This window comes from Panulirus ornatus, chromosome 12 (genome assembly GCF_036320965.1).
Source record: "Panulirus ornatus isolate Po-2019 chromosome 12, ASM3632096v1, whole genome shotgun sequence".
In the NCBI taxonomy this organism is placed as follows: Eukaryota; Metazoa; Arthropoda; class Malacostraca; order Decapoda; family Palinuridae; genus Panulirus; species Panulirus ornatus.
This window is the reverse complement of record NC_092235.1, coordinates 27,650,066-27,677,258: the sequence shown is the minus strand read 5'-3', so window position 1 is coordinate 27,677,258 and position 27,193 is coordinate 27,650,066. Positions and strand designations below refer to the sequence as shown.

General features: G+C 40.1%; 1 protein-coding gene across 29 annotated transcripts in view; it reads right to left on the bottom strand.

Annotated features, from left to right (window-relative positions):
* LOC139751952 (uncharacterized) overlaps positions 1 to 27,193 on the bottom strand; it is a 331,514-nt gene that overhangs the window by 147,020 nt on the left and 157,301 nt on the right. For 2 of the 29 annotated variants that reach the window (XM_071667678.1, XM_071667671.1), the window contains exon 5: positions 19,773 to 21,477. The exons of 25 other annotated variants lie outside the window; for them this stretch is intronic. In XM_071667678.1, the coding sequence (XP_071523779.1) occupies positions 21,061 to 21,477 (417 nt within the window). In that variant the 3' untranslated portion in view covers positions 19,773 to 21,060. Of the gene's footprint in view, positions 1 to 19,772; positions 22,334 to 23,253; positions 23,338 to 27,193 lie in introns of those variants that run through there. 2 more of the 29 variants (XM_071667666.1, XM_071667689.1) reach the window with 2 other exon arrangements.

Sequence of the window (27,193 nt, the reverse complement as noted above, 5' to 3'; positions counted from 1 at the left end):
AAGTGAAACAGCAGTGATTAAACTAATATCTGATGCCTAATGACAATGATGTATGTCTCAGAAAACAAATTGGCAAAAACTGATTCAACACAATGCCCCCCAAAAAAGTGTGTGGACATTATTACAAAATCCTAGATATTCAGAGAAATTATAATATCATCATTTATAAAAAAAAAAAAAAGAAAAATAAAGAAAAAAAATGACCTATCTACCTACTAGTGCCTATGACCAAAAATTTTGACATGATGGTAAGACTGGTGCAAAGTGCTCACCATAAGTCTTGCTGAATGAATAAGCCTTTTTCTTAGCGAGCGTGCACACGTGAGAGAGATAGAGAGACAGAAGGTTCCTGAGATTTTGCTATGGTAGCAGGGATTGTATGTAACACTCACCAAACATCTTGCTTGATGAACAATATTGTTCCATCTTGCTGCCACCTACATCCAGGTTCATCTGGGAGTGATTTCAACCAGATATCAAGTTTTCTTTTAAATGTTTCTGTAGTCATTCCCTACTATGTAATGCTCACCAAACATCCTGCTTGAAGAATAATACTGTTCCATCTTGCTGCCACCAACATCCAGATTCATCTGGGAGTGATTTCAACCAGATATCAAGTTTTCTTTTAAATGTTTCTGCAGTCATTCCACACAAGTTTATTATCAATTCCCTGCAACCCTATTTCTCCTGGTAGTGTACTGAAAAGTCATTCCAACTTACTTACTGGGCTTTAATTTTTTTTCTTGTCTATTCATTTTCAGTATGTTCATGGCATTCTAGTGAATCTAATAACCTTGAATCTTCCTTCTTAAGAGCTTTCATGTTCAATACAATTTCCTTTACGCCTTTGTTGTTAGGCATAGATTACCACATCTTTCTCTTCTTCTCTAAGCTAAACTGTTCCATTCTTTCAGCCTTTCATCTTAGTTCATAGCTTCTATCCTTTCAATTCTTAATTCCATTTATTTCTCTTTGTTTTGTTTGTGACCATACAACACAGCAGCAATCAATCTTGCTTTTCATGTATACATTAAACATTTTCATCAACAGTTTACTCTCTTGCAGTGGAAGTTTTCAAAATCATTGCACTCATTTTCTTGGATAAAAAATGCTATCTTCTCATTGTTCTCCGAATTCTAGTTTTTCATTTATGGTGACACTTAAATATTTCACATGTCAAATTTCTCATAATTTTCTATGTTGGGCCTTCATATGGTGCAACTGCAGTGTTCTTACTCATTCCACAACTTATTTTCTCAAATCTATCTTCATGAAATTCCATCAGGTTCACTCCTGCCCATTTGTAGTTCTTTTTGCAATCCTTGTTAGTCTGTTATCGTCAGCAAAACTTCTTACTCTGTTTTTTGTAGTCTGTTGATATCTCATCATTATCATAAAGAAAAATGAGGCGAAGACGATTCGTTGTGGTACCCTGGGTAGGACATTATCATCTGACATGATTCTGTTCGCTGCTACTTTGAACTTTTTGTTAGTTAAGAACTTTTTTATCCATTTTTCTTTCTTACCCTTAATGTTATGCTCAACTACTTCCTCTACCAAATTCTGTGGTTTGCTATTATTTTATGCATCTGCAAAATTGAGAAAAAGTATTTATTCTCTTTCCTTGCAACAATCTTCCTCATATGTTATTTTGATGAAAAATAATTGGGAGTACATACTTTTGTCCTGGTACAAATCCATTTTGGCCTTATTTATGTCATTATCCTTGATAAGAGAGATAGAGAGATACCTATAAGTAGCTGTGAGATTTTGCCGTAATGGTTGAGCTAGTGCAAAGCACTCATGACGTCTTGCTTCTTGAATTACGCTGTCTATCTTCATGAAAGAGAGAGGACAGCTGCAACAAGATTAAGCCAAATTGATTGGGCTAGTGCAAAGCACTCACCATCTTGCTTTAAGTGTAAGACTGTTCTTCTCAGCTCCCACCTACATTACATAATTATCAATTCTTGGTTCATCTGGAACTGACTTCAACCATATACGAAACTTTCTCTTAATATACCAAACTTTCTTTTAAATGTTTCCACAGCTGTTCCATGCATTTCTTAATTCTCCTAAATGTACACACAATAAACATTCATGCTTCCTGATTGGGCTGTCATATATTTTCTATCTATTTTCAATATGTCCCATGGTATTCTTGAAGAGTTAACATCTCATTACCTTCCCTAATAAGAAGATTAACACAGAATACCTATGTGTCGGAGGTGGAGGGAGCTAGGTGAAGAGGGAGACCAAATTGGAGGTGGAAAGATGGAGTGAAAAAGATTTTGTGTGATCGGGGCCTGAACATACAGGAGGGTGAAAGGAGGGCAAGGAATAGAGTGAATTGGAGCGATGTGGTATACCGGGGTTGACGTGCTGTCAGTGGATTGAATCAAGGCATGTGAAGCGTCTGGGGTAAACCATGGAAAGCTGTGTAGGTATGTATATTTGCGTGTGTGGACGTATGTATATACATGTGTATGGGGGGGGGGGCCATTTCTTTCGTCTGCTTTCCTTGCGCTACCTCGCAAACGCGGGAGACAGCGACAAAGTATATAAAAAAAAAAAAACCTATGACAAGATTTTGCCAGAATGGCAGGGCCAATGATAAGCATTTGATGGATAATACTTATTCTCTCTACTGCTACTAGAATTACATAATTATATATTCTTGATTCATCTAGAACTGATTTCAACCACATCAAAATTTCCTAAATACTTATGAAGTTGCTCAAAGCAAAATTCATATTTCTTCTGACAGAATCCTGAAAGGTCATTTTAGTTTTAAAGCTGGGCTCTCCATATTTTGGTATTTATTTTCAGTACATTCTTTGGTAATTTTGTATATCTAATAACTATGTATGTGCCTTAATGATACATTACCAGTATGTTTTCTTTATAACTTTAATCATTTTTTGCTTAGCATAGATTACCATCATTTTCTTTAAATCCTATCTCGCTCTTTCAACCTTTCAAGATATATTCATCACATCAATTTGCTCATGAAGTACTTCTTAATGCTTTAATTTGTTTACAAAATATTCTTATATCTATTATACATACTCGCTGTTTCCAGCATAAGCGACGTAGTGCCAGTAAACAGACGAAGAACGGCCATCCACTTACATACACATATATATACACAAATGCCCACATACGCACATATACGTACATATACATATCAGCATATACATACACACACACATATATATATATATATATATATTCTTTTCTTTCAAACTATTTGCCATTTCCCACGTTAGCAAGGTAGCATTAAGATCAGAGGACTGGGCCTCTGAGGGAATATCCTCACCTGGCCCCCTTCTCTGTTCCTTCTTTTGGAAAATTAAAACAAAATTAACAACGAGATGGGAGGATTTCCAGACCCCCGCTCCCAACCCTTTTAGTCGCCTTCTATGACACGCAGGGAATATGTGGGAAGTATTCTTTCTCCCCTATTCCCGAGGATAATATATATATATATATATATATATATATTTTTTTTTTGCTTTGTCGCTGTCTCACGCGTTTGCGAGGCAGCATAAGGAAACAGACGAAAGAAATGGCCCAACCCACCCCCATACACATGTATATACATACACGTCCACACACGCACATATACATACCTACACAGCTTTCCATGGTTTACCCCAGACGCTTCACATGCCCTGATTCAATCCACTGACAGCACGTCAACCCTGGTATACCACATCGATCCAATTCACTCTATTCCTTGCCCTCCTTTCACCCTCCTGCATGTTCAGGCCCCGATCACACAAAATCTTTTTCACTCCATCTTTCCACCTCCAATTTGGTCTCCCACTTCTCCTCGTTCCCTCCACCTCCGACACATATATCCTCTTGGTCAATCTTTCCTCACTCATTCTCTCCAAGTGCCCAAACCATTTCAAAACACCCTCTTCTGCTCTCTCAACCACGCTCTTTTTATTTCCACACATCTCTCTTACCCTTACGTTACTTACTCGATCAAACCACCTCACACCACACTTTGTCCTCAAACATCTCATTTCCAGCATATCCACCCTCCTGCGCACAACTCTATCCATAGCCCACACCTCGCAACCATACAACATTGTTGGAACCACTATTCCTTCAAACAAACCAATTTTTGCTTTCCGAGATAATGTTCTCGACTTCCACACATTCTTCAAGGCTACCAGGATTTTCGCCCCCTCCCCCACCCTATGATCCACTTCCGCTTCCATGGTTCCATCCGCTGCCAGATCCACTCCCAGATATCTAAAACACTTTACTTCCTCCAGTTTTTTTCCACTCAAACTTACCTCCCAATTGACTTCACCCTCAACCCTACTGTACCTAATAACCTTGCTCTTATTCACATTTACTCTTAACTTTCTTCTTTCACACAATTTACCAAACTCAGTCACCAGCTTCTGCAGTTTCTCACATGAATCAGTCACCAGCGCTGTATCATCAGCGAACAACAACTGACTCACTTCCCAAGCTCTCTAATCCACAACAGACTTCATACTTGCCCCTCTTTCCAAAACTCTTGCATTCACCTCCCTAACAACCCCATCCATAAACAAATTAAACAACCATGGAGACATCACACACCCCTGCCGCAAACCTACATTCACTGAGAACCAATCACTTTTCTCTCTTCCTACACGTACACATGCCTTACATCCTCGATAAAAACTTTTCACTGCTTCTAACAACTTGCCTCCCACACCATATATTCTTAATACCTTCCACAGAGCATCTCTATCAACTCTATCATATGCCTTCTCCAGATCCATAAATGCTACATACAAATCCATTTGCTTTTCTAAGTATTTCTCACATACATTCTTCAAAGCAAACACCTGATCCACACATCCTCTACCACTTCTGAAACCATACTGCTCTTCCCCAATCTGATGCTCTGTACATGCCTTCACCCTCTCAATCAATACCCTCCCATATAATTTACCAGGAATACTCAACAAACTTATACCTCTGAAATTTGAGCACTCACCCTTATCCCCTTTGCCTTTGTACAATGGCACTATGCACGCATTCCCCCAATCCTCAGGCACCTCACCATGAGTCATACATACATTAAATAACCTTACCAACCAGTCAATAATACAGTCACCCCCTTTTTTAATATATATATATATATATATATATATATATATATATATATATATATATATATATATTTTTTTTGCTTTGTCGCTGTCTCCCGCGTTTGCGAGGTAGCGCAAGGAAACAGATGAAAGAAATGGCCCAACCCACCCCCATACACATGTATATACATACGTCCACACACACAAATATACATACCTACACAGCTTTCCATGGTTTATCCCAGACACTTCACATGCCCTGATTCAATCCACTGACAGCACGTCAACCCCGGTATACCACATCGATCCAATTCACTCTATTCCTTGCCCTCCTTTCACCCTCCTGCATGTTCAGGCCCCGATCACACAAAATTTTTTTCACTCCATCTTTCCACCTCCAATTTGGTCTCCCACTTCTCGTTCCCTCCACCTCCGACACATATATCCTCTTGGTCAATCTTTCCTCACTCTTTCTCTCCATGTGCCCAAACCATTTCAAAACACCCTCTTCTGCTCTCTCAACCATGCTCTTTTTATTTCCATACATCTCTCTTACCCTTACGTTACTTACTCGATCAAACCACCTCACACCACACATTGTCCTCAAACATCTCATTTCCAGCACATCCATCCTCCTGCGCACAACTCTATCCATAGCCCACGCCTCGCAACCATACAACATTGTTGGAACCACTATTCCCTCAAACATACCCATTTTTGCTTTTCGAGATAATGTTCTCGACTTCCACACATTCTTCAAGGCTCCCAGGATTTTCGCCCCCTCCCCCAACCTATGATCTACTTCCGCTTCCATGGTTCCATCCGCTGCCAGATCCACTCCCAGATATCTAAAACACTTTACTTCCTCCAGTTTTGCTCCATTCAAACTTACCTCCCAATTGACTTGACCCTCAACCCTACTGTACCTAATAACCTATATAATATAATATAATATAATATAATATATATATATATATATATATATATATATATATATATATATATTACATTATATATATTATATATTATACTTTGTCGCTGTCTCCCGCGTTTGCGAGGTAGCGCAAGGAAACAGACGAAAGAAATGGCCCAACCCACCCCCATACACATGTATATACATACGTCCACACACGCAAATATACACACCTACACAGCTTTCCATGGTTTACCCCAGCCGCTTCACATGCCTTGATTCAATCCACTGACAGCACGTCAACCCCGGTATACCACATCGCTCCAATTCACTCTATTCCTTGCCCTCCTTTCACCCTCCTGCATGTTCAGGCCCCGATCACACAAAATCTTTTTCACTCCATCTTTCCACCTCCAATTTGGTCTCCCTCTTCTCCTCGTTCCCTCCACCTCCGACACATATATCCTCTTGGTCAATCTTTCCTCACTCATTCTCTCCATGTGCCCAAACCACTTCTAAACACCCTCTTCTGCTCTCTCAACCACGCTCTTTTTATTTCCACACATCTCTCTTACCCTTACGTTACTCACTCGATCAAACCACCTCACACCACACATTGTCCTCAAACATCTCATTTCTAGCACATCCATCCTCCTGCGCACTACTCTATCCATAGCCCACGCCTCGCAACCATACAACATTGTTGGAATCACTATTCCTTCAAACATACCCATTTTTGCTTTCCGAGATAATGTTCTCGACTTCCACACATTCTTCAAGGCCCCCAGAATTTTCGCCCCCTCCCCCACCCTATGATCCACTTCCGCTTCCAAGGTTCCATCCGCTGCCAGATCCACTCCCAGATATCTAAAACACTTCACTTCCTCCAGTTTTTCTCCATTCAAACTCACCTCCCAATTGACTTGACCCTCAACCCTACTGTACCTAATAACCTTGCTCTTATTCACATTTACTCTTAACTTTCTTCTTCCACACACTTTACCAAACTCAGTCACCAGCTTCTGCAGTTTCTCACATGAATCAGCCACCAGCGCTGTATCATCAGCGAACAACAACTGACTCACTTCCCAAGCTCTCTCATCCACAACAGACTTCATACTTGCCCCTCTTTCCAAAACTCTTGCATTTACCTCCCTAACAACCCCATCCATAAACAAATTAAACAACCATGGAGACATCACACACCCCTGCCGCAAACCTACATTCACTGAGAACCAATCACTTTCCTCTCTTCCTACACGTACACATGCCTTACATCCTCGATAAAAACTTTTCACTGCTTCTAACAACTTTCCTCCCACACCATATATTCTTAATACCTTCCACAGAGCATCTCAATTAACTCTATCATATGCCTTCTCCAGATCCATAAATGCTACATACAAATCCATTTGCTTTTCTAAGTATTTCTCACATACATTCTTCAAAGCAAACACCTGATCCACACATCCTCTACCACTTCTGAAACCACCCTGCTCTTCCCCAATCTGATGCTCTGTACATGCCTTCACCCTCTCAATCAATACCCTCCCATATACTTTACCAGGAATACTCAACAAACTTATACCTCTGTAATTTGAGCACTCACTCTTATCCCCTTTGCCTTTGTACAATGGCACTATGCACGCATTCCGCCAATCCTCAGGCACCTCACCATGAGTCATACATACATTAAATAACCTTACCAACCAGTCAACAATACAGTCAACCCCTTTTTTAATAAATTCCACTGCAATACCATCCAAACCTGCTGCCTTGCCGGCTTTCATCTTCCGCAAAGCTTTCACTACCTCTTCTCTGTTTACCAAATCATTTTCCCCAACCCTCTCACTTTGCACACCACCTCGACCAAAACATCCTATATCTGCCACTCTATCATCAAACACATTCAACAAACCTTCAAAATACTCACTCCATCTCCTTCTCACATCACCACTACTTGTTATCACCTCCCCATTTGCACCCTTCACTGAAGTTCCCATTTGCTCCCTTGTCTTACGCACTTTATTTACCTCCTTCCAGAACATCTTTTTATTCTCCCTAAAATTTAATGATACTCTCTCACCCCAACTCTCATTTGCCCTTTTTTTCACCTCTTGCACCTTTCTCTTGACCTCCTGTCTCTTTCTTTTATACATCTCCCACTCAATTGCATTTTTTCCCTGCAAAAATCGTCCAAATGCCTCTCTCTTCTCTTTCACTAATACTCTTACTTCTTCATCCCACCACTCACTACCCTTTCTAATCAACCCATCTCCCACTCTTCTCATGCCACAAGCATCTTTTGCGCAATCCATCACTGATTCCCTAAATACATCCCATTCCTCCCCCACTCCCCTTACTTCCATTGTTCTCACCTTTTTCCATTCTGTACTCAGTCTCTCCTGGTACTTCCTCACACAGGTCTCCTTCCCAAGCTCACTTACTCTCACCACCCTCTTCACCCCAACATTCACTCTTCTTTTCTGAAAACCCATACAAATCTTCACCTTTGCCTCCACATATATATATATATATATGTATATATATATATATATATATATATATATATATATATATATATATATATATATATATATATATATATGTTTATAATAAAAAAAAATATATATACATTGTGTATGGGGGTGGGTTGGGCCATTTCTTTCGTCTGTTTCCTTGCGCTACCTCGCACACGTGGGAGACAGCGACAAAGCAAAATAAATATATATATATATATATATATATATATATATATATATATATATATATATATATATATATATATATATACATATATATATCTTTTTCTTTCTTTCAAACTATTCGCCATTTCCCGCATTAGCGAGGTAGCGTTAAGAACAGAGGACTGGGCCTTGAGGGAAACCCTCACCTGGCCCAATTCTCTGTTCCTTCTTTTGGAAAATTAAAAAAAAAACGAGAGGGGAGGATTTCCAGCCCCCCGCTCCCTCCCATTTTAGTCGCCTTCTACGACACGCAGGGAATACGTGGGAAGTATTCTTTCTCCCCTATCCCCAGGGATATATATATATATATATATATATATATATATATATATATATATATATCTTATTTATTTTGCTTTGTCGGTCTCCCGCGTTTGTGAGGTAGCGCAAGGAAACAGACGAAAGAAATGGCCCAACCCACCAACATACACATGTATATACATACACGTCCACACACGCAAATATACATACCTATACATCTCAATGTACACATATATATACACACACACAGACACATACATATATACACATGCACACAATTCACACTGTCTGCCTTTATTCATTCCCATCGCCACCTCGCCACACATGGAATAACATCCCCCTCCCCCCTCATGTGTGCGAGGTAGCACTAGGAAAAGACAACAAAGGCCCCATTCGTTCACACTCAGTCTCTAGCTGTAATGCAATAATGCCCGACCCCACACCTCCCTTTCCACATCCAGGCCCTACACAACTTTCCATGGTTTACCCCAGACGCTTCACATGCCCTGATTCAATCCATTGACAGCACGTCAACCCCGGTATACCACATCGATCCAATTCACTCTATTCCTTGCCCTCCTTTCACCCTCCTGCATGTTCAGGCCCTGATCACTCAAAATCTTTTTCACTCAATCTTTCCACCTTCAATTTGGTCTCCCACTTCTCGTTCCCTTCACCTCCGACACATATATCCTCTTGGTCAATCTTTCCTTGCTCATTCTCTCTATGTGCCCAAACCATTTCAAAACACCCTCTTCTGCTCTCTCAACCACGCTCTTTTTATTTCCACACATCTCTCTTACCCTTACATTACTTACTCGATCAAACCACCTCACACCACACATTGTCCTCAAACATCTCATTTCCAGCACATCCACCCTCCTGCGCACAACTCTATCCATAGCCCATTTTTGCTTTCCGAGATAATGTTCTCAACTTCCACACATTCTTCAAGGCTACCAGAATTTTCGCCCCCTCCCCCACCCTATGATTCACTTCCGCTTCCATGGTTCCATCCGCTGCCAGATCCACTCCCAGATATCTAAAACACTTTACTTCCTCCAGTTTTTCTCCATTCAAACTTACCTCCCAAATGACTTGACCCTCTACCTTACTGTACCTAATAACCTTGCTCTTATTCACACTTACTCTTAACTTTCTTCTTTCACACACTTTACCAAACTCAGTCACCAGCTTCTGCAGTTTCTCACATGAATCAGCCATCAGCGCTGTATCATCAGCGAACAACAACTGACTCACTTCCCAAGCTCTCTCATCCACAACAGACTTCATACTTGCCCCTCTTTCCAAAACTCTTGCATTTCACCTCCCTAACAACCCCATCCATAAACAAATTAAACAACCATGGAGACATCACACACCCCTGCCGCAAACCTACGTTCACTGAGATCCAATCACTTTCCTCTCTTCCTACACGTCCACATGCCTTACATCCTCGATAAAAACTTTTCACTGCTTCTAACAACTTGCCTCCCACACCATATATTCTTAGTACCTTCCACAGAGCATCTCTACCAACTCTATCATATGCCTTCTCCAGATCCATAAATGCTACATACAAATCCATTTGCTTTTCTAAGTATTTCTCACATATATTCTTCAAAGCAAACACCTGATCCACACATCCTCTACCACTTCTGAAACCACACTGCTCTTCCCCAATCTGATGCTCTGTACATGCCTTCACCCTCTCAATCAATACCCTCCCATATACTTTACCAGGAATACTCAACAAACTTATACCTCTGTAATTTGAGCACTCACTCTTATCCCCTTTGCCTTTGTACAATGGCACTATGCACGCATTCTGCCAATCCTCAGGCACCTCACCATGAATCATACATACATTAAATAACCTTACCAACCAGTCAACAATACAGTCATCCCCTTTTTTAATAAATTCCACTGCAATACCATCCAAACCTGCTGCCTTGCCGGCTTTCATCTTCCGCAAAGCTTTTACTACCTCTTCTCTGTTTACCAAATCATTTTCCCTAACCCTCTCACTTTGCACACCACCTCGATCAAAACGCCCTATATCTGCCACTCTATCATCAAACACATTCAACAAACCTTCAAAATACTCACTCCATTTCCTTCTCACATCACCACTACTTGTTATCGCCTCCCCATTAGCCCCCTTCACTGAAGTTCCCATATATATATATATATATATATATATATATATATATATATATATATATATATATATAGACAAACACACAGAGATGTATATTATTGTTATTATTATACTTAACCACCATCTCCTGCATTATCGAGGTAGCACAAGGAAACAGATGAGAAACAGCCCAACCCACCCACATACATATGTATATACATAAATCCCCACACACGCACATATACATATATATATATACATTTCAACATATACATATATATATATACATAAATACACATGTACATGTCCATACTTAGTGCCTTCATCCATTCCGTTTGCAACCCCGCCACACATGAAATAGCATTCCCCCTCCACTGAGGGAGCACTAGGAACAGAGAAAAAAGGCCACATTTGTTCACACTCAGCCTCTAGCTGTCATGTGTAATGTGCCAAAACCACAGCTCCCTTTCCACATCCAGGACCTATAGACCTTTCCATGGTTTACCCCATACGCTGCAAATGCCCTGGTTAAATCCAATGACAGCACGTCAACCATATCGTTCCAACTCACTCTATTCCTTGCACGCATTTCATCCTCCTGTATGTTCAGGCCCCGATTGCTCAAAATCTTTTTCACTCCATCCTTCCACCTCCAATTTGGTCTCCTGCTTCTCCTCCTTCCCTCCACCTCTAAAACACATACCCTTTTTGTCAATCTTTCCCCACTCATTCTCTCCTACTCCCGCTCTTCCTCCTTCCCTCCACCTCTGAAACATATATTGCCTCTGAAATACATATTGCCACTCCCTGCCTCAGCAAAAAAAAAAAAAAAAAAAAAAAAAAAAAAAAAAAAAAAATTGTTCACTCTGTCTCTAGCTGTCGTGTGTAATGGACCAAAACCACAGCTCCCTATCAAGATCCAGCAAAGCCTCGATTCAACACACTAATCCTGGGGAGGGATTGTCCATTAATGCCAAAAGTCTGTTAAATTGAGAATGTAACCTGTGGGCCACTTTTTAATACAATATACAGTAACACAACATATTGTTCATATAATTTCTTTTAACTCCTCGATCTCTTGATGCCATCTTGAATTAAAAGGATTGCAAAATTATCAAAAGACACAATTCTCTGTATACGACCTGACTGCATGGTAGCTCGAGGCAAACTGAGCCTGAAACAAAGCAAGTATACCCCACAATACCAAAAACAGGTGCAATATAAAAGGTGCATGGTGCTGCATTTGATTTTCATTTCAAATAATCAATTATCAATATATTATCAATTGCCCTGTCCGTTAAGTCCGAAATCCCTTAAATTGATGGTTTATTGTATGGGGGGCTGGAAATCCTCCCCTCCCGTTTTTAATTTTCCAAAAGAAGGAACAGAGAAGGGGGTCAAGTGAGGATATCCCCTCTAAGGCTCAGTCCTCTGTTCTTAACGATACCTCGCTAATGCGGGAAATGGCGAATATGTATGAAATATATGTATTTATATTACTTTCATACATATTCATCATTTCCCATGTTAGCGAGGTAGTGCCAAGAACAGAGGACAGCATTAGAGAATATCCTCACTTGACCTCCTTCTGTGTTCCTTCTTTTGGAAAATTAAAAACAAGAGGGGAGGATTTCCAGTTCCCTGCTCCCTCCCCTTTTTGTCGCCTTCTATGACATATGGGAAATACGTGGGAAGTACTCTTTCTCCTCTATACCCAGGGATATATATATATATTTTATTTTGCTTTGTCGCTGTCTCCCGCGTTAGCGAGGTAGCGCAAGGAAACAGTCGAAAGAATGGCCCAACCCACCCACATACACATGTATATACATACACGTCCACACACGCAAATATACATACCTAAACATCTCAACGTATACATATATATACACACACAGACATATACATATATACACATGTACATAATTCATAGTCTGCCTTTATTCATTCCCATCACCACCCTGCCACACATGAACAGCCCCCCTCCCCCTGCATGTGTGCGAGGTAGTGCTAGGAAAAGACAACAAAGGCCACATTCGTTCACACTCAGTCTCTTGCTGTCATGTATAATGCACCGAAACCACAGCTCCCTTTCCACATCCAGGCCCCACAGAACTTTCAATGGTTTACCCCAGATGCTTCATATGCCCTGGTTCAATCCATTGACAGCATGTCGACCCCAGTATACCACATCGTTCCAATTCACTCTATTCCTTGCACACCTTTCACCCTCCTGCATGTTCAGGCCCCGATCACTCAAAATCTTTTTTACTCCAGCTTTCCACCTCCAATTTGGTGTCTCACTTCTCCTCGTTCCCTCCACCTCTGACACATATATCCTCTTTGTCAATATATATATATATATATATATATATATATATATATATATATATATATATATATAGATATATATATTTTCTTTTTTTTTTTTTTTTGCTTTGTCGCTGTCTCCCGCGTTTGCGAGGTAGCGCAAGGAAACAGACGAAAGAAATGGCCCAACCCACCCCCATACACATGTATATACATACGTCCACACACGCAAATATACATACCTACACAGCTTTCCATGGTTTACCCTACACGTACACATGCCTTACATCCAGGATGTAAGGCATGTGTACGTGTAGGAAGAGAGGAAAGTGATTGGTTCTCAGTGAATGTAGGTTTGCGGCAGGGGTGTGTGATGTCTCCATGGTTGTTTAATTTGTTTATGGATGGGGTTGTCAGGGAGGTAAACGCAAGAGTTTTGGAAAGAGGGGCAAGTATGAAGTCTGTTGGGGATGAGAGAGCTTGGGAAGTGAGTCAGTTGTTGTTCGCTGATGATACAGCGCTGGTGGCTGATTCATGTGAGAAACTGCAGAAGCTGGTGACTGAGTTTGGTAAAGTGTGTGAAAGAAGAAAGTTAAGAGTAAATGTGAATAAGAGCAAGGTTATTAGGTACAGTAGGGTTGAGGGTCAAGTCAATTGGGAGGTAAGTTTGAATGGAGAAAAACTGGAGGAAGTAAAGTGTTTTAGATATATGGGAGTGGATCTGGCAGCAGATGGAACCATGGAAGCGGAAGTGAATCATAGGGTGGGGGAGGGGGCAAAAATCCTGGGAGCCTTGAAGAATGTTTGGAAGTCGAGAACATTATCTCGGAAAGCAAAAATGGGTATGTTTGAAGGAATAGTGGTTCCAACAATGTTGTATGGTTGCGAGGCGTGGGCAATGGATAGAGTTGTGCGCAGGAGGGTGGATGTGCTGGAAATGAGATGTTTGAGGACAATATGTGGTGTGAGGTGGTTTGATCGAGTAAGTAATGTAAGGGTAAGAGAGATGTGTGGAAATAAAAAGAGCGTGGTTGAGAGAGCAGAAAAGGGTGTTTTAAAATGGTTTGGGCACATGCGAGAGAATGAGTGAGGAAAGATTGACCAACAGGATATATGTGTCGGAGGTGGAGGGAACGAGGAGAAGTGACACCAAATTGGAGGTGGAAAGATGGAGTGAAAAAGATTTTGAGTGATCGGGGCCTGAACATGCAGGAGGGTGAAAGGCGGGCAAGGAATAGAGTGAATTGGATCGATGTGGTATACTGGGGTCGACATGCTGTCAATGGATTGAATCAGGGCATGTGAAGCGTCTGGGGTGAACCATGGAAAGTTCTGTGGGGCCTGGATGTGGAAAGGGAGCTGTGGTTTCGGGCATTATTACATGACAGCTAGAGACTGAGTGTGAACAAATGGGGCCTTTGTTGTCTTTGCCTAGCACTACCTCGCACACATGAGGGGGGAGGGGGATGTTATTCCATGTGTGGCGAGGTGGCGATGGGAATAAATAAAGGCAGACAGTATGAATTATGTACATGTCTATATATGTATATATCTGTGTGTGTATATATATGTGTACATTGAGATGTATAGGTATGTATACTTGCGTGTGTGGAAGTGTATGTATATACATGTGTATGGGGGTGGGTTGGGCCATTTCTTTCATCTGTTTCCTTGCGCTACCTTGCAAACACGGGAGACAGCGACAAAGCAAAATAAATAAAATAAGTAAATATATATATATATGCATAAACCACAAGGGAAAACATGTGTGTGCCTGTGAGTGTGTGTGTGTGTGTAAGTGAGTGCACACAGGTGTAAAGACATGCGACATACATATGAATTTAAGAGACTTTAAGAGACAGGGCAACATGAGTATAAAACTCACTTCCCTTAACACGCAAACAGTAATCACAGACAGACATATACCACCACCCTCAACTAATATAAAACTGACAAAACACATACGTCCTGAAGTAACAAGAAGCATTAAGCAATTGACCTCCAATCTCAGTCTTAAACCCTAACCCACCAGAAATACATACATCAGAAAGCACACTCCTAGACAAACATTAATTGCACATTCCTGCTTATGCTCTGGACATCATCCATTAATACAATACTACAAACACAATTGTAACATATCCCAAGACCATTCATGTCTACGATGTAAAAACCATAATGAAGACACCTATTCAACTGCCCTAACCACTCTGCACACATTACAGCACTTCATAACCTGTTGTCTACATCAATGGATGAGGCCAGCTTCCTGACTGCTTCAAAAGAGCACCTGCCTCAGGTAGATTTACGAGAATGGCTTGGAAATTCATGTAAATCAAAGCATACAGATTTTGACAAACTTATCCTATTATTTCACTCTAAAGCAGTTCTTGCCTGTGCAGTGTTTTAACCAATTCATATGTCTGGACCCAGAGCAGGTTTATCATTTGCACCTTCTTTTACCCTTTTCGTCCCTTGTCATGCAAGGAACAAAAATGTTAAAAGAAGGTTATTTATCAGGAAGATAAACATTTTCTAAGTTTAGGATTGTCTCATCTTTATGAATCCACTGCTCCCTGAATAAAGAATTTTTTTTGCCATATGTTTTCTTTCAATATTATCTTATGGTTGGAGGGTTTAGGGGAAATGTGGTGTTACATAACATTATATACTAAATAAGCCTTGTAAAGCATAATGATATTTAAACAGTGAAATCAGACAACACAGTGCTCACATTCCAGTGCTGCAGTACACATAAAACAAAAATGCTTCCTTACCGCTGACAAGACACACCAAGTTTCTTGTCAATGCTGGACAATTGCACAGCTGACTATAAAGTAAGTTTAGTTCACTTTAATAATTCTATTCAAGTTGTAGTACTTCGTACATTGAATTACAAACTAAATAAAGCTCATAGGTCTAAACAAATGCTAGATGTATGTTTATCATGTACAAAGCACTAGGATGTTTGTAAATTACTCTAGGATGTTGCAGGTGTCTCCCCCATTCTAGAGAACAGATTTTGATGAAAGTGGCACCAACTGATTCCTTAACAATGTTTACCCAGGGATTTCCCTCTCATTCGAAACACTGCCCCCTTTGTAGGGATTCAAAATTGTGGGAGGATGAGGTGCTGCAGTTAAAAACCCACACCAAATATTGTCCTCAAACATTTCATTTCCAACACATCCACCCTTCTCTGCACATTCTCATCTATAGTCCACACCTCACATCCAAACATCTTTAGGTCTTACTAAATCTTCAAACATGACTAATTTCACCCTTCCAGAAAGTGACTTCTCTTTTCACATACTCCTCAGTGCTCCCAGAACCTTCAAACCCCCCACTGGACCTATGATTCACTTCCATGATTCCATTTGCTGCTACGTCCCAACCAGATATCTAATACACTCTCATTCATCAAAAAGAAGTTCTCTATTCAAAATCAAACTCAAATAACCTGTCCCTCCACACATTTAAATTCAAATTTCACCTTTATTCACATTTACTCTCAACTTCCTCCTTTCACACATTCTCCTACACTCAGTCACCAGCTTTAGTAGTTTACCACTTAAATGTCACGAGTGCAGGTGTCATAAGCAGATAACAACTGACTAACGTCCCAGGCTACCCTCTACCCCTGTAGACTGTACACTTCCCCTTTCTCCAAAGACCCTTGCATTACCTCCCTCATCATCCCATCCATAAACAACTCAAACAGATTTCAAACATCCCTGCTGCAGACCTATGTTCAAGTTCACCTGGAACCTCTTCACTCTGCCTGTTTGACATTACTCTGCAAGTTAAAAATAACTTTTGGTGAGGCCATATTACAGGGAGTAAAGTCTCAACTAAAAGCTTCTCACTTCAAAGGAGTCTGAATTTCCCTGCTACAGGTAGCATTGCAGCCTTTAAAAAAGTCTCATAAAAATTGGTCTGAGGGTAATAATAATAATAACATAAAGATGAAATACAAAAAGACTTAGTATTTGTGAGGCCTCCATGGTTTATTCCACATGACCAATATCTACAATTTCCCCCTTAATTCTTGTAGGTTACTCGGTTTACAATTTCTGAGGTGAAGGTTGAACTAAATGTTAAGAATTTGAACTTTTCTACAATATATATAATGTTCATTAGTCTGAAGCCTAAACTTGCATCAGTGAAGTGAACATCAATCTCAGGCCTTGCAACCACTGCACAAGATGAGGGCTGTGTCTCCAGCTTACCTCTCAGGCTCAAAAAAGTGTACCTGGCAAAGTCACATAAGACACTCTGTTTGTAAGTGTCTAATCAACTGCCTTCAAGTTATCTAAATGACTGTCCCTAGCAAAATTTCATCACAAACTAAATAATGTAAAAAGAGCATGAGAACATGATGAGACCCATTAGTGTAAATTACTTTCATCATGATTAAATGAAGTCAATTTGTCCTGAGAATGACATCTTTAGACTTACAAGTATGTTATGCAAGACTTAGAACTTTGTTATCTCCCTACATGTGATCAAGGCCTACCCATCAATCATCAAGACCTCTTCTTGAATAACCTTGATCTTGCTACTGATTATCAAGGTCTAACAAGCAGATACTACTTCAATACTCTTCAGGCCTTTTTCAATTTTTTCTATTGTACAGTCAACAAAGATTCTAACAGTTGCAACCATTATACAAAATAAGTTTGGTCCTCAGTTGTTTAATACTCTCTCATATTGAACTTACTGCAATGGTGCAACAAGTTCAAGTAGTAGAAAACACTAATTATCCTGGTCTCAAAATCATCATATACATTAACTGCAGCAATAATAGAAAAAAAAAAGAACACGTGAGAAAATCTAACAAGAAGGGTGTCCCATAAAACATGTGTTACCTTCAATGCAGCATAACTTATGGAAGTGAAATATGAGTGGGTAAAATTAGTCTGAAAAACATGAAAAAAAAATCAAATTAGGATAATAAAGTTGTAGATGTAAGTGCAGATCAAGGATGGATGAACTAAAGAGGTGGACAAAGCAAGACATAAAATTGGCCTCAACAAGTATCTACAAAGTATACCATACAAGCCCAAATTTGGTGGTTATATATGTCCAACGGTCATGATTTTTAAAAGCCTGACTGGGCAGAGGAAAATAACAGCCTGACGGAGTACTGAGATGCAGGGACGAAAGGCCTTCAAAACCCACATAAGGGAGACATATAGCATGGCATGGGTACCCAGAGTGAAACTGAAGTCTCTCCTTGAATATAAGTTTTTTCTTGAGTAGTCAGTTCCCATAAGAGTACATCTTCCACGTAGGTTGATGAGTCTCCTAATGAATCATCAAAGTCACCATCGCTCTAACCTTGATATTTGGAGATCCAGACAATCTACATGTAATATTCAACTAACAGGAGTTTACAGCTCTTGAGTAAGCCTTCATAACTCCTGGGGAGACCATGCTGATACCTGAAAACTCCTGATTATTTGTGAACATATTATAGAAGACCTTAATTTCTCCAGAATCATTGATAGTAATGTATTTGGATCTTGATGATCAGTTACCTGTCTGTTCATATCACAGTCTCCTCACGAGTTATCAATACTTTGATGATACGTCTTCCTCTGAGATAAGGTCTTCCATATTGTATGTCTCCCCTGAATTCCTCTTTTTTTGATTAGTGATAGTAATAATGACATCATGAACCATCAGGGTCTGCCTTAGACTTTTTAATGTCTCTACCTATGAATGAACAAGGGTCTCTCCTAAGGTGCCAAGGCTTCTTGTTATCATAATCTTCATGTAATTCATGCCTCTTCAATAAATAAGAGATTCTGCTATGAATTAGGGGCTGCCACAGTCCACTTGCATGAGGTTACACCACGAATGAAAATTCACCTTTGGTAAGGGTGTCTCACAAAAAAAGTACAATTGCATCCAGGACCTATTACACAGAAATTCAACACTTCCCTGATACTGATTGTAATGCAGCCTTAGAGCTGCAGACAGCCCTGGAAACTGGGTCCTAGTGGGTTATGTTTTTAATGAAAAAGAAATTAGTGAATCATAAATGTCTGACCAGATAATTAATTAGCTCTGTTATGCAAGATTATGAAATTTCAGCAGGAAAAATATGAAGTATTACACTCTCCATAAGTGATCACTCCCCAAAAGTTAGAAATACAAATATCACTAACAACGCCATCCCATAAACTCCTTTATGCTTACCACTAATCATTTTACAGGCTGTAAGAATTAAGCTACGTGCCTTCTCATGCCTACATCATCAGGGACATCTTACAGAGGTATAAGAAAACATTAGATTATGGCAGGGTTTTATTTACATAAGGTTCACAGCATTTGAAGCTAAGAATCTGCTAGCTCCTTTCAATTCCTTCTCAATCATGCAACTGGGAAAAATCTTGTTACAAAATGCCCCAACTCATTACATATATAACACCTATAACACTATAAAACAAGTCCAGCTTAAATTGATATTTTTCATGAGTACAATCCCAATCGCCTGACAGGAACCTGTTTACACATTTCCCAATCTTCAGTGTATACCTCAGCAAACACAGTCAATAGCATTTTTATATTCTATACATCTGAGGATGATGGGAAAAATCTTGACCATCAATATGGCAAAGTGTGACATCTGCACTTGTTATAGTTTCAGTGAAGGTGTGGTAAACTTCTAATTATCTATATCTATCTATATCTCTGATGCATCATTCCTGGGAACTCCATCCTTGAGGGGTGGCCAGTACAGTAAAGATACCCTTCCTAATAAAATTGTCCTTTTCTACATAGGACCACACTCATCACCCTGTACAACAATGAACATGCTATAAAGATCATGTTGTTGCCTGATATCAATGATCGTGTTCTATACATGTGAAATCAGCATTCTTAGTATAACTATGTAATGACTTTTTACAAAGAGCCACAATGATTATGCTCTACATAAGACCAAGCTGATCACTTTTTATAGTAGGTCACAATGATCACTTACTTGCAATTCTTTATGCCTCCCTTCTGAAACTTACTGATTACTACTTCACATAATTAAGCTGACAATATGCAACAAATATTATAAATTAAAAACTGACACTCATCATAACAAATAGTCATCACCTTGGACCCATGAAAGAATTATGAACATGATGTTACCTGTTTTGCTTTACAAACCAATGATTAGACATACAATTCATATCATTATGTAATACAAATCTTGGTTACTCTTTTTTGCAAATCTGAAATAATAAAAATTAAGAAAGCTTTATAATATAAAATAGAATTACTTTTTCTATTTAGGATTAATCTGTTTTACATTTCTTCATTACTTTATGTTTTGTTCAACAATCAAAAAGACTCTTTATTTTCACCCTTCCAGAAACATGATTCAATTTATTCTGAACTACACTTACATTTGAAAATGCTCCTGACTGACGTGTTTTTTTCAAACAAGTCATGGGTAATACAATCAACATATCAATTCATGTATAATCCTGAGTTATGTTCTATGTATTAGCAACACTTTCCCCAAGTTTGTCTGGTCAGTGTGAGCTGTTTTCCATTACCTGATGATATGCTCTATACATACTCATATTAGACTTTATCCATTCTACCATGTGAGGGGCTTTCCATGTCCCCATGTAAGGTTACATGAGGCAACTGTGGAGTTGACAAGTCTTGAGGTGATTCTTCAAGAAAGAGATCAGCATGAACAGTACGAATATGTCGATTGACTGATTGCTTCTGAGAGGCACGGTAAGGACAGTGAGGACAGAGGAAGGGCTTTTCCCCAGTGTGGATCCGCACATGTCGCCTCAAGTCGTTGGCCAGACGGAATCCACGACCACAGACACTGCAAACATGTTTCCGCCAACCCATCTCCAAATCCCCCACATCTGCATCTAGCAAGGGTGGGGCCTGGGGCAGAACAGGAGCACCATGAAGTCCCAGATGGGAGAGGAATGCAGGCAGCGGCAGTCGACACTCATCCACCGCTGCAACACCCTGCCCCTGAAGCAGAACACCTGCCTTAGTATACTGATTCTCACCTTATTCTCAACTACTGTGCTTGCTCCTCGTGCATTATGTAAAACACTTAACACTACAAAGTTCTGTAGTTTATCAAAAAAAACTTCAAATTTCATGTAAGCTTATATCACAACGGAAAACGTTATGTGGAATATGAACGTAACATCCTCTCAATGTCGATGAATATCAATATCAATGTAGGTATGTCGCAACATAATTGACAAGTTACAAAAGTCTTGCTTGCCAAAGTACAAATAAATGTGAAAATAAAGTCTTCTAAGAACTATTACCATACATGCATGTATATATCATGTAAATTAATTTGTTGTGGACCATCTAATGTAACCAGCATACAAAATCTTTCACTTACAAGTATATCTTTTTCAATGCATGTCATGGTCAAAGAATGAAAGTGGTGATGTTGGTTTCCCCATGCAAATATTACTAATCATTTTGTGCTTATTTAATTACACAGCCAAAGGTCTACTTAGACAGCACAGGAGGACTGTCTGTCAATCACTTGAGCCTAAAAATGCTGTCAAGTAGGGAGATGAGAAACATTTAGGCTTTGCATTGCACGAGTGTCAATATTATGCACAGTACGCATGTGACGGTACACACTGCTCATGACAGCAGCTCTAAAGGTGCACAAGGGACAAGTATATGGCTTCTCCCCTGTGTGTGTGCGCACATGTCGACGTAGATCTTCCAGACGTCCGAAACCCCGCCCACACACCAAGCAGTCGAGAACACTTCCACGGTGTACACCAGTTCCCACACTTCCGCCTATTCTGGCCAGCCGGGCGCCCAAGATCCCCACGCCTACGCCCGCTGCACCCTAAAAGAGAGGGAGTGCCACTCTTAGACCCAGATTCTTTCACTTAATTCAAATATAGGAAAGTCACTTACTGTTAGCAAACACATGTATGCTCTACCTTTAATACAGAAGAGAAATTAGAAATCGACTAAAAAAAAATTACAAAAGAATTTGGGCCTGAGAACGACACTTCCTTCTGTCTATGCAGTAGTATACGGGCCATATAATTCCCATTGAAAGCTTAAGACATGTGAACATTCCAAAAAGTTTTCTGACATTCTAAGTACTATTCATACACATGTATAAATTGTGTATTCATTTCAACTAAACTTGTACGGAAGGGGAATTTTATATATATATATATATATATATATATATATATATATATATATATATATATATATATATATATATATATGAAATTTCATCTAAAACATCAGCTCTTTTTCTCTATTATTCACAAAGTACACCGTGCTTCAGTGCAACACCACAGTTCTTTAGTGTGTGTGTGTGTGTGTGTGTGTGTGTGTGTGTGTGTGTGTGTGTGTGTGTGTGTGTGTTGCTGTCAAAGTTACCATAAACTTTATCTACACAAATCTTCCACAATTTCTGCAAAACTATTTATACCTAACACATCACAAATCAACTCAAATCCCACTACCGAGGAACCAACTCCTTAAAAATATCTAACCGCCATGCTGTTTACTTCAAACACCTAGCTTGCTCTGCGTGTTTGCAGTAGCACCATGGATAGTTCTAGCATGTCTAATGACACTGCTCTTCACTGCAGCACGATAAGGACAGTAGGGACACGTGTATGGTTTTTCCCCTGTATGAGTGCGGAAATGGCGACGTAAATCTTCCATCTGACCAAACATGCGACCACAAAGCTGGCAGGAAAGTCGTGTCTTCATGCTGGCCACGTTCTTCACATCACCTACCGACATTGCGCCACCAGCAGGTCCCATCCTACTGCCACCTGCGGCGACAACCACACTGCCACCACTTCCAAAGATACCACCCATCTATAAAGAGAACCAAACCAGGCTCTGTCATGGTATTGTTCACTGAGCCACTCGACATAAAAATCAAAATTGTGGAAGTAGTTCGATTTGGCATTCGTATGACATGTGATACAGATTTTCACTTCTCAGAATCATCATATAATTGCTGCTTTCTCAACAGAGTATATATGAGCACAGTGAAACACACATCCATGCACACACACTTATACAACCTATCCACCTACTCATCCCAATGCAACTAAAACAGTATTTGGAAGATGGTAAAATATTCCATCAATCCATACATATCAAATTATGATGCACCCATGCATACGTACATGCATACTCCAAAGGAATCCACGTTTCCATGTTACTATAAATAGCACAGTCTTGGGCTACAAGAGCCTCTGCAAAGTTGTATTGGATAACACCAGGACCCTTTGTTGAAAATAGGTCTGGTGGAAATCATAAATGAAAATAAATATATTTATTTATCTAAATTATTTTGCTTTGTCGCTGTCTCCCGTGTTTGCCAGGTAGCGCAAGGAAACAGACAAAAGAAATGGCCCAACCCACCCCCAAACAAATGTATATACATACACATCCACACATGCAAATATACATACCTATACCTCTCAATATACACATATATATACACACACAGAAATATACATATATACACATGTACAAAATTCATACTGTCTGCCTTTATTTATTCCCATCGCCACCTTGCCACACACAGAATAACATCCTCCTCCCCCCTCATGTGTGCGAGGTAGCGCTAGGAAAAGACAACAAAGGCCCCATTTGTTCACACTCAGTCTCTAGCTGTCATGTAATAATGCCCGAAACCACAGCTCCCTTTCCACATCCAGGCCCCGCACAACTTTCCATGGTTTACCCCAGAAGCTTCACATGCCCTGATTCAATCCAATGACAGCACGTCGACCCCAGTATACCACATCGATCCAATTCACTCTATTCCTTGCCCGCCTTTCACCCTCCTGCATGTTCAGGCCCCGATCACTCAAAATCTTTTTCACTCCATCTTTCCACCTCCAATTTGGTCTCCCACTTCTCCTTGTTCCCTCCACCTCCGACACATATATCCTCTTGGTCAATCTTTCCTCGCTCATTCTCTCCATGTGCCCAAACCATTTCAAAACACCCTCTTCTGCTCTCTCAACCACGCTCTTTTTATTTCCACACATCTCTCTTACCCTTACATTACTTACTCGATCAAACCACCTCACACCACATATTGTCCATATATATATATATATATATATATATATATCCAGAGAAGTCTTCGATCACTATTTTAATCCCAGAGACATAAATCAAGCTCATATCTTCTAGTCACCTTACATAGGCAGGCACTTCCAGTGAACAAAACATCAACTATACTAGGTATCATATATGATACATAAGACATTCACTCCTCACATTAACAGGATCAACACAAAAACAAAACACAAACTATGTGTCCTCAGAACACCAACTGGCACTAGACTTGGACAAGAAAAACAATCACTCAACATTCTCAACAAAAATTCATCAACTCCTCTTTAAGCCATGCATAATCTGCCTGGTCTTCGACTTTCTCAAAAGTAAATATAAAAAAGCTGCACATCACACAACAGTGCTCCCAGAACAATCATTGGCTGCCTAGCAACCACAAACACTTAATGCCTACACCATGAAACAAAGAGCCTCCTAATACAGTCCCATCTCAACATGCAACAGAACTAGACCCCTTCCATCCAAATCATTCTAAACTAACCATCAACCCCAAGCAAAAATAAAAAACTTGCCCTTATCTAACACTTCAGTAACCTTTAATGACAGATTACACTACCCTCAACAAACATAATACTGACAAAACAATGCACACTCAAATAACTTGACAAGAACTAAACAACCAACCTCTCAATTCAGTTCTATGCTCCAGTCCAAGAACATATACACTCATGAGAAACCCTGGGCACAGACAAACATGAGTCATACTATCCCTTACACTCTGGATGTTATCCATCACAACACTACAAACACTGTTTCAACATATCTTAAGACCCTTCATGCTCATAACACAACTACAATAAAGAAAACACTGAGCACTTATGCTCAAATAGTTGCCCTGCACTCTCTACACACAGAGTAACAGACATCACAAAACTTCATGACCTGTGGTCCCAACCAGTGGACATCACCAACTTATTGAGTGCTGCAGGAGCCTCATATTGATAGAAGGGTTTGGCAAGGCTGCATCACTGGGAGTATAATCTCATTCCAAAGGAGTCTACATTTCTCAGCACCCTGGACTACAAAAGCCTGTAGAAAGGTCTTGAGTAACAATGGAAATCTTTAACAGAAATTGATCCTAAGGTAGTTTTGATATATATATATATATATATATATATATATATATATATATATATATATATATATATATATGAATAAGAGCAAGGTTATTAGGTACAGTAGGGTGGAGGGTCAAGTCAATTGGGAGGTGAGTTTGAATGGAGAAAAACTGGAGGAAGTGAAGTGTTTTAGATATCTGGGAGTGGATCTGTCAGCGGATGGAACCATGGAAGCGGAAGTGGATCATAGGGTGGGGGAGGGGGCGAAAATTTTGGGAGCCTTGAAGAATGTGTGGAAGTCGAGAACATTATCTCGGAAAGCAAAAATGGGTATGTTTGAAGGAATAGTGGTTCCAACAATGTTGTATGGTTGCGAGGCGTGGGCTATGGATAGAGTTGTGCGCAGGAGGATGGATGTGCTGGAAATGAGATGTTTGAGGACAATGTGTGGTGTGAGGTGGTTTGATCGAGTAAGTAACGTAAGGGTAAGAGAGATGTGTGGAAATAAAAAGAGCGTGGTTGAGAGAGCAGAAGAGGGTGTTTTGAAATGGTTTGGGCACATGGAGAGAATGAGTGAGGAAAGATTGACCAAGAGGATATATGTGTCGGAGGTGGAGGGAACGAGGAGAAGAGGGAGACCAAATTGGAGGTGGAAAGATGGAGTGAAAAAGATTTTGTGTGATCGGGGCCTGAACATGCAGGAGGGTGAAAGGAGGGCAAGGAATAGAGTGAATTGGAGCGATGTGGTATACAGGGGTTGACGTGCTGTCAGTGGACTGAATCAAGGCATGTGAAGCGTCTGGGGTAAACCATGGAAAGCTGTGTAGGTATGTATATTTGCGTGTGTGGACGTGTGTATGTACGTGTGTATGGGGGGGGCCATTTCTTTCGTCTGTTTCCTTGCGCTACCTCGCAAACGCGGGAGACAGCGACAAAGTATAAAAAAAAAAAAAAAAAAAATATATATATATATATATATATATATATATATATATATATAGAATAGAGTGAATTGGATCGATGTGGTATACCAGGGTCGACGTGCTGTCAATGGATTGAATCAGGGCTTGTGAAGCGTCTGGGGTAAACCATGGAAAGTTCTGTGGGGCTTGGATGTGGAAAGGGAGCTGTGGTTTCGGGCATTATTACATGACAGCTAGAGACTGAGTGTGAATGAATGGGGCCTTTGTTGTCTTTTCCTAGTGCTACCTCGCACACATGAGGGGGGAGGGGGATGGTATTCCATGCGTGGCGAGGTGGGGATGGAAATGAATAAAGGCAGACAGTGTGAATTGTGTGCATGGGTATATATGTATGTGTCTGTGTGTGTATATATATGTGTACATTGAGATGTATAGGTATGTATTTTTGCGTGTGTGGACGTGTATGTATAAACATGTGTATGGGGGTGGGTTGGGCCATTTCTTTCGTCTGTTTACTTGCACTACCTCGCAAACCACCTCACACCACACATTGTCCTCAAACATCTCATTTCCAGCACATCCACCCTCCTGCGC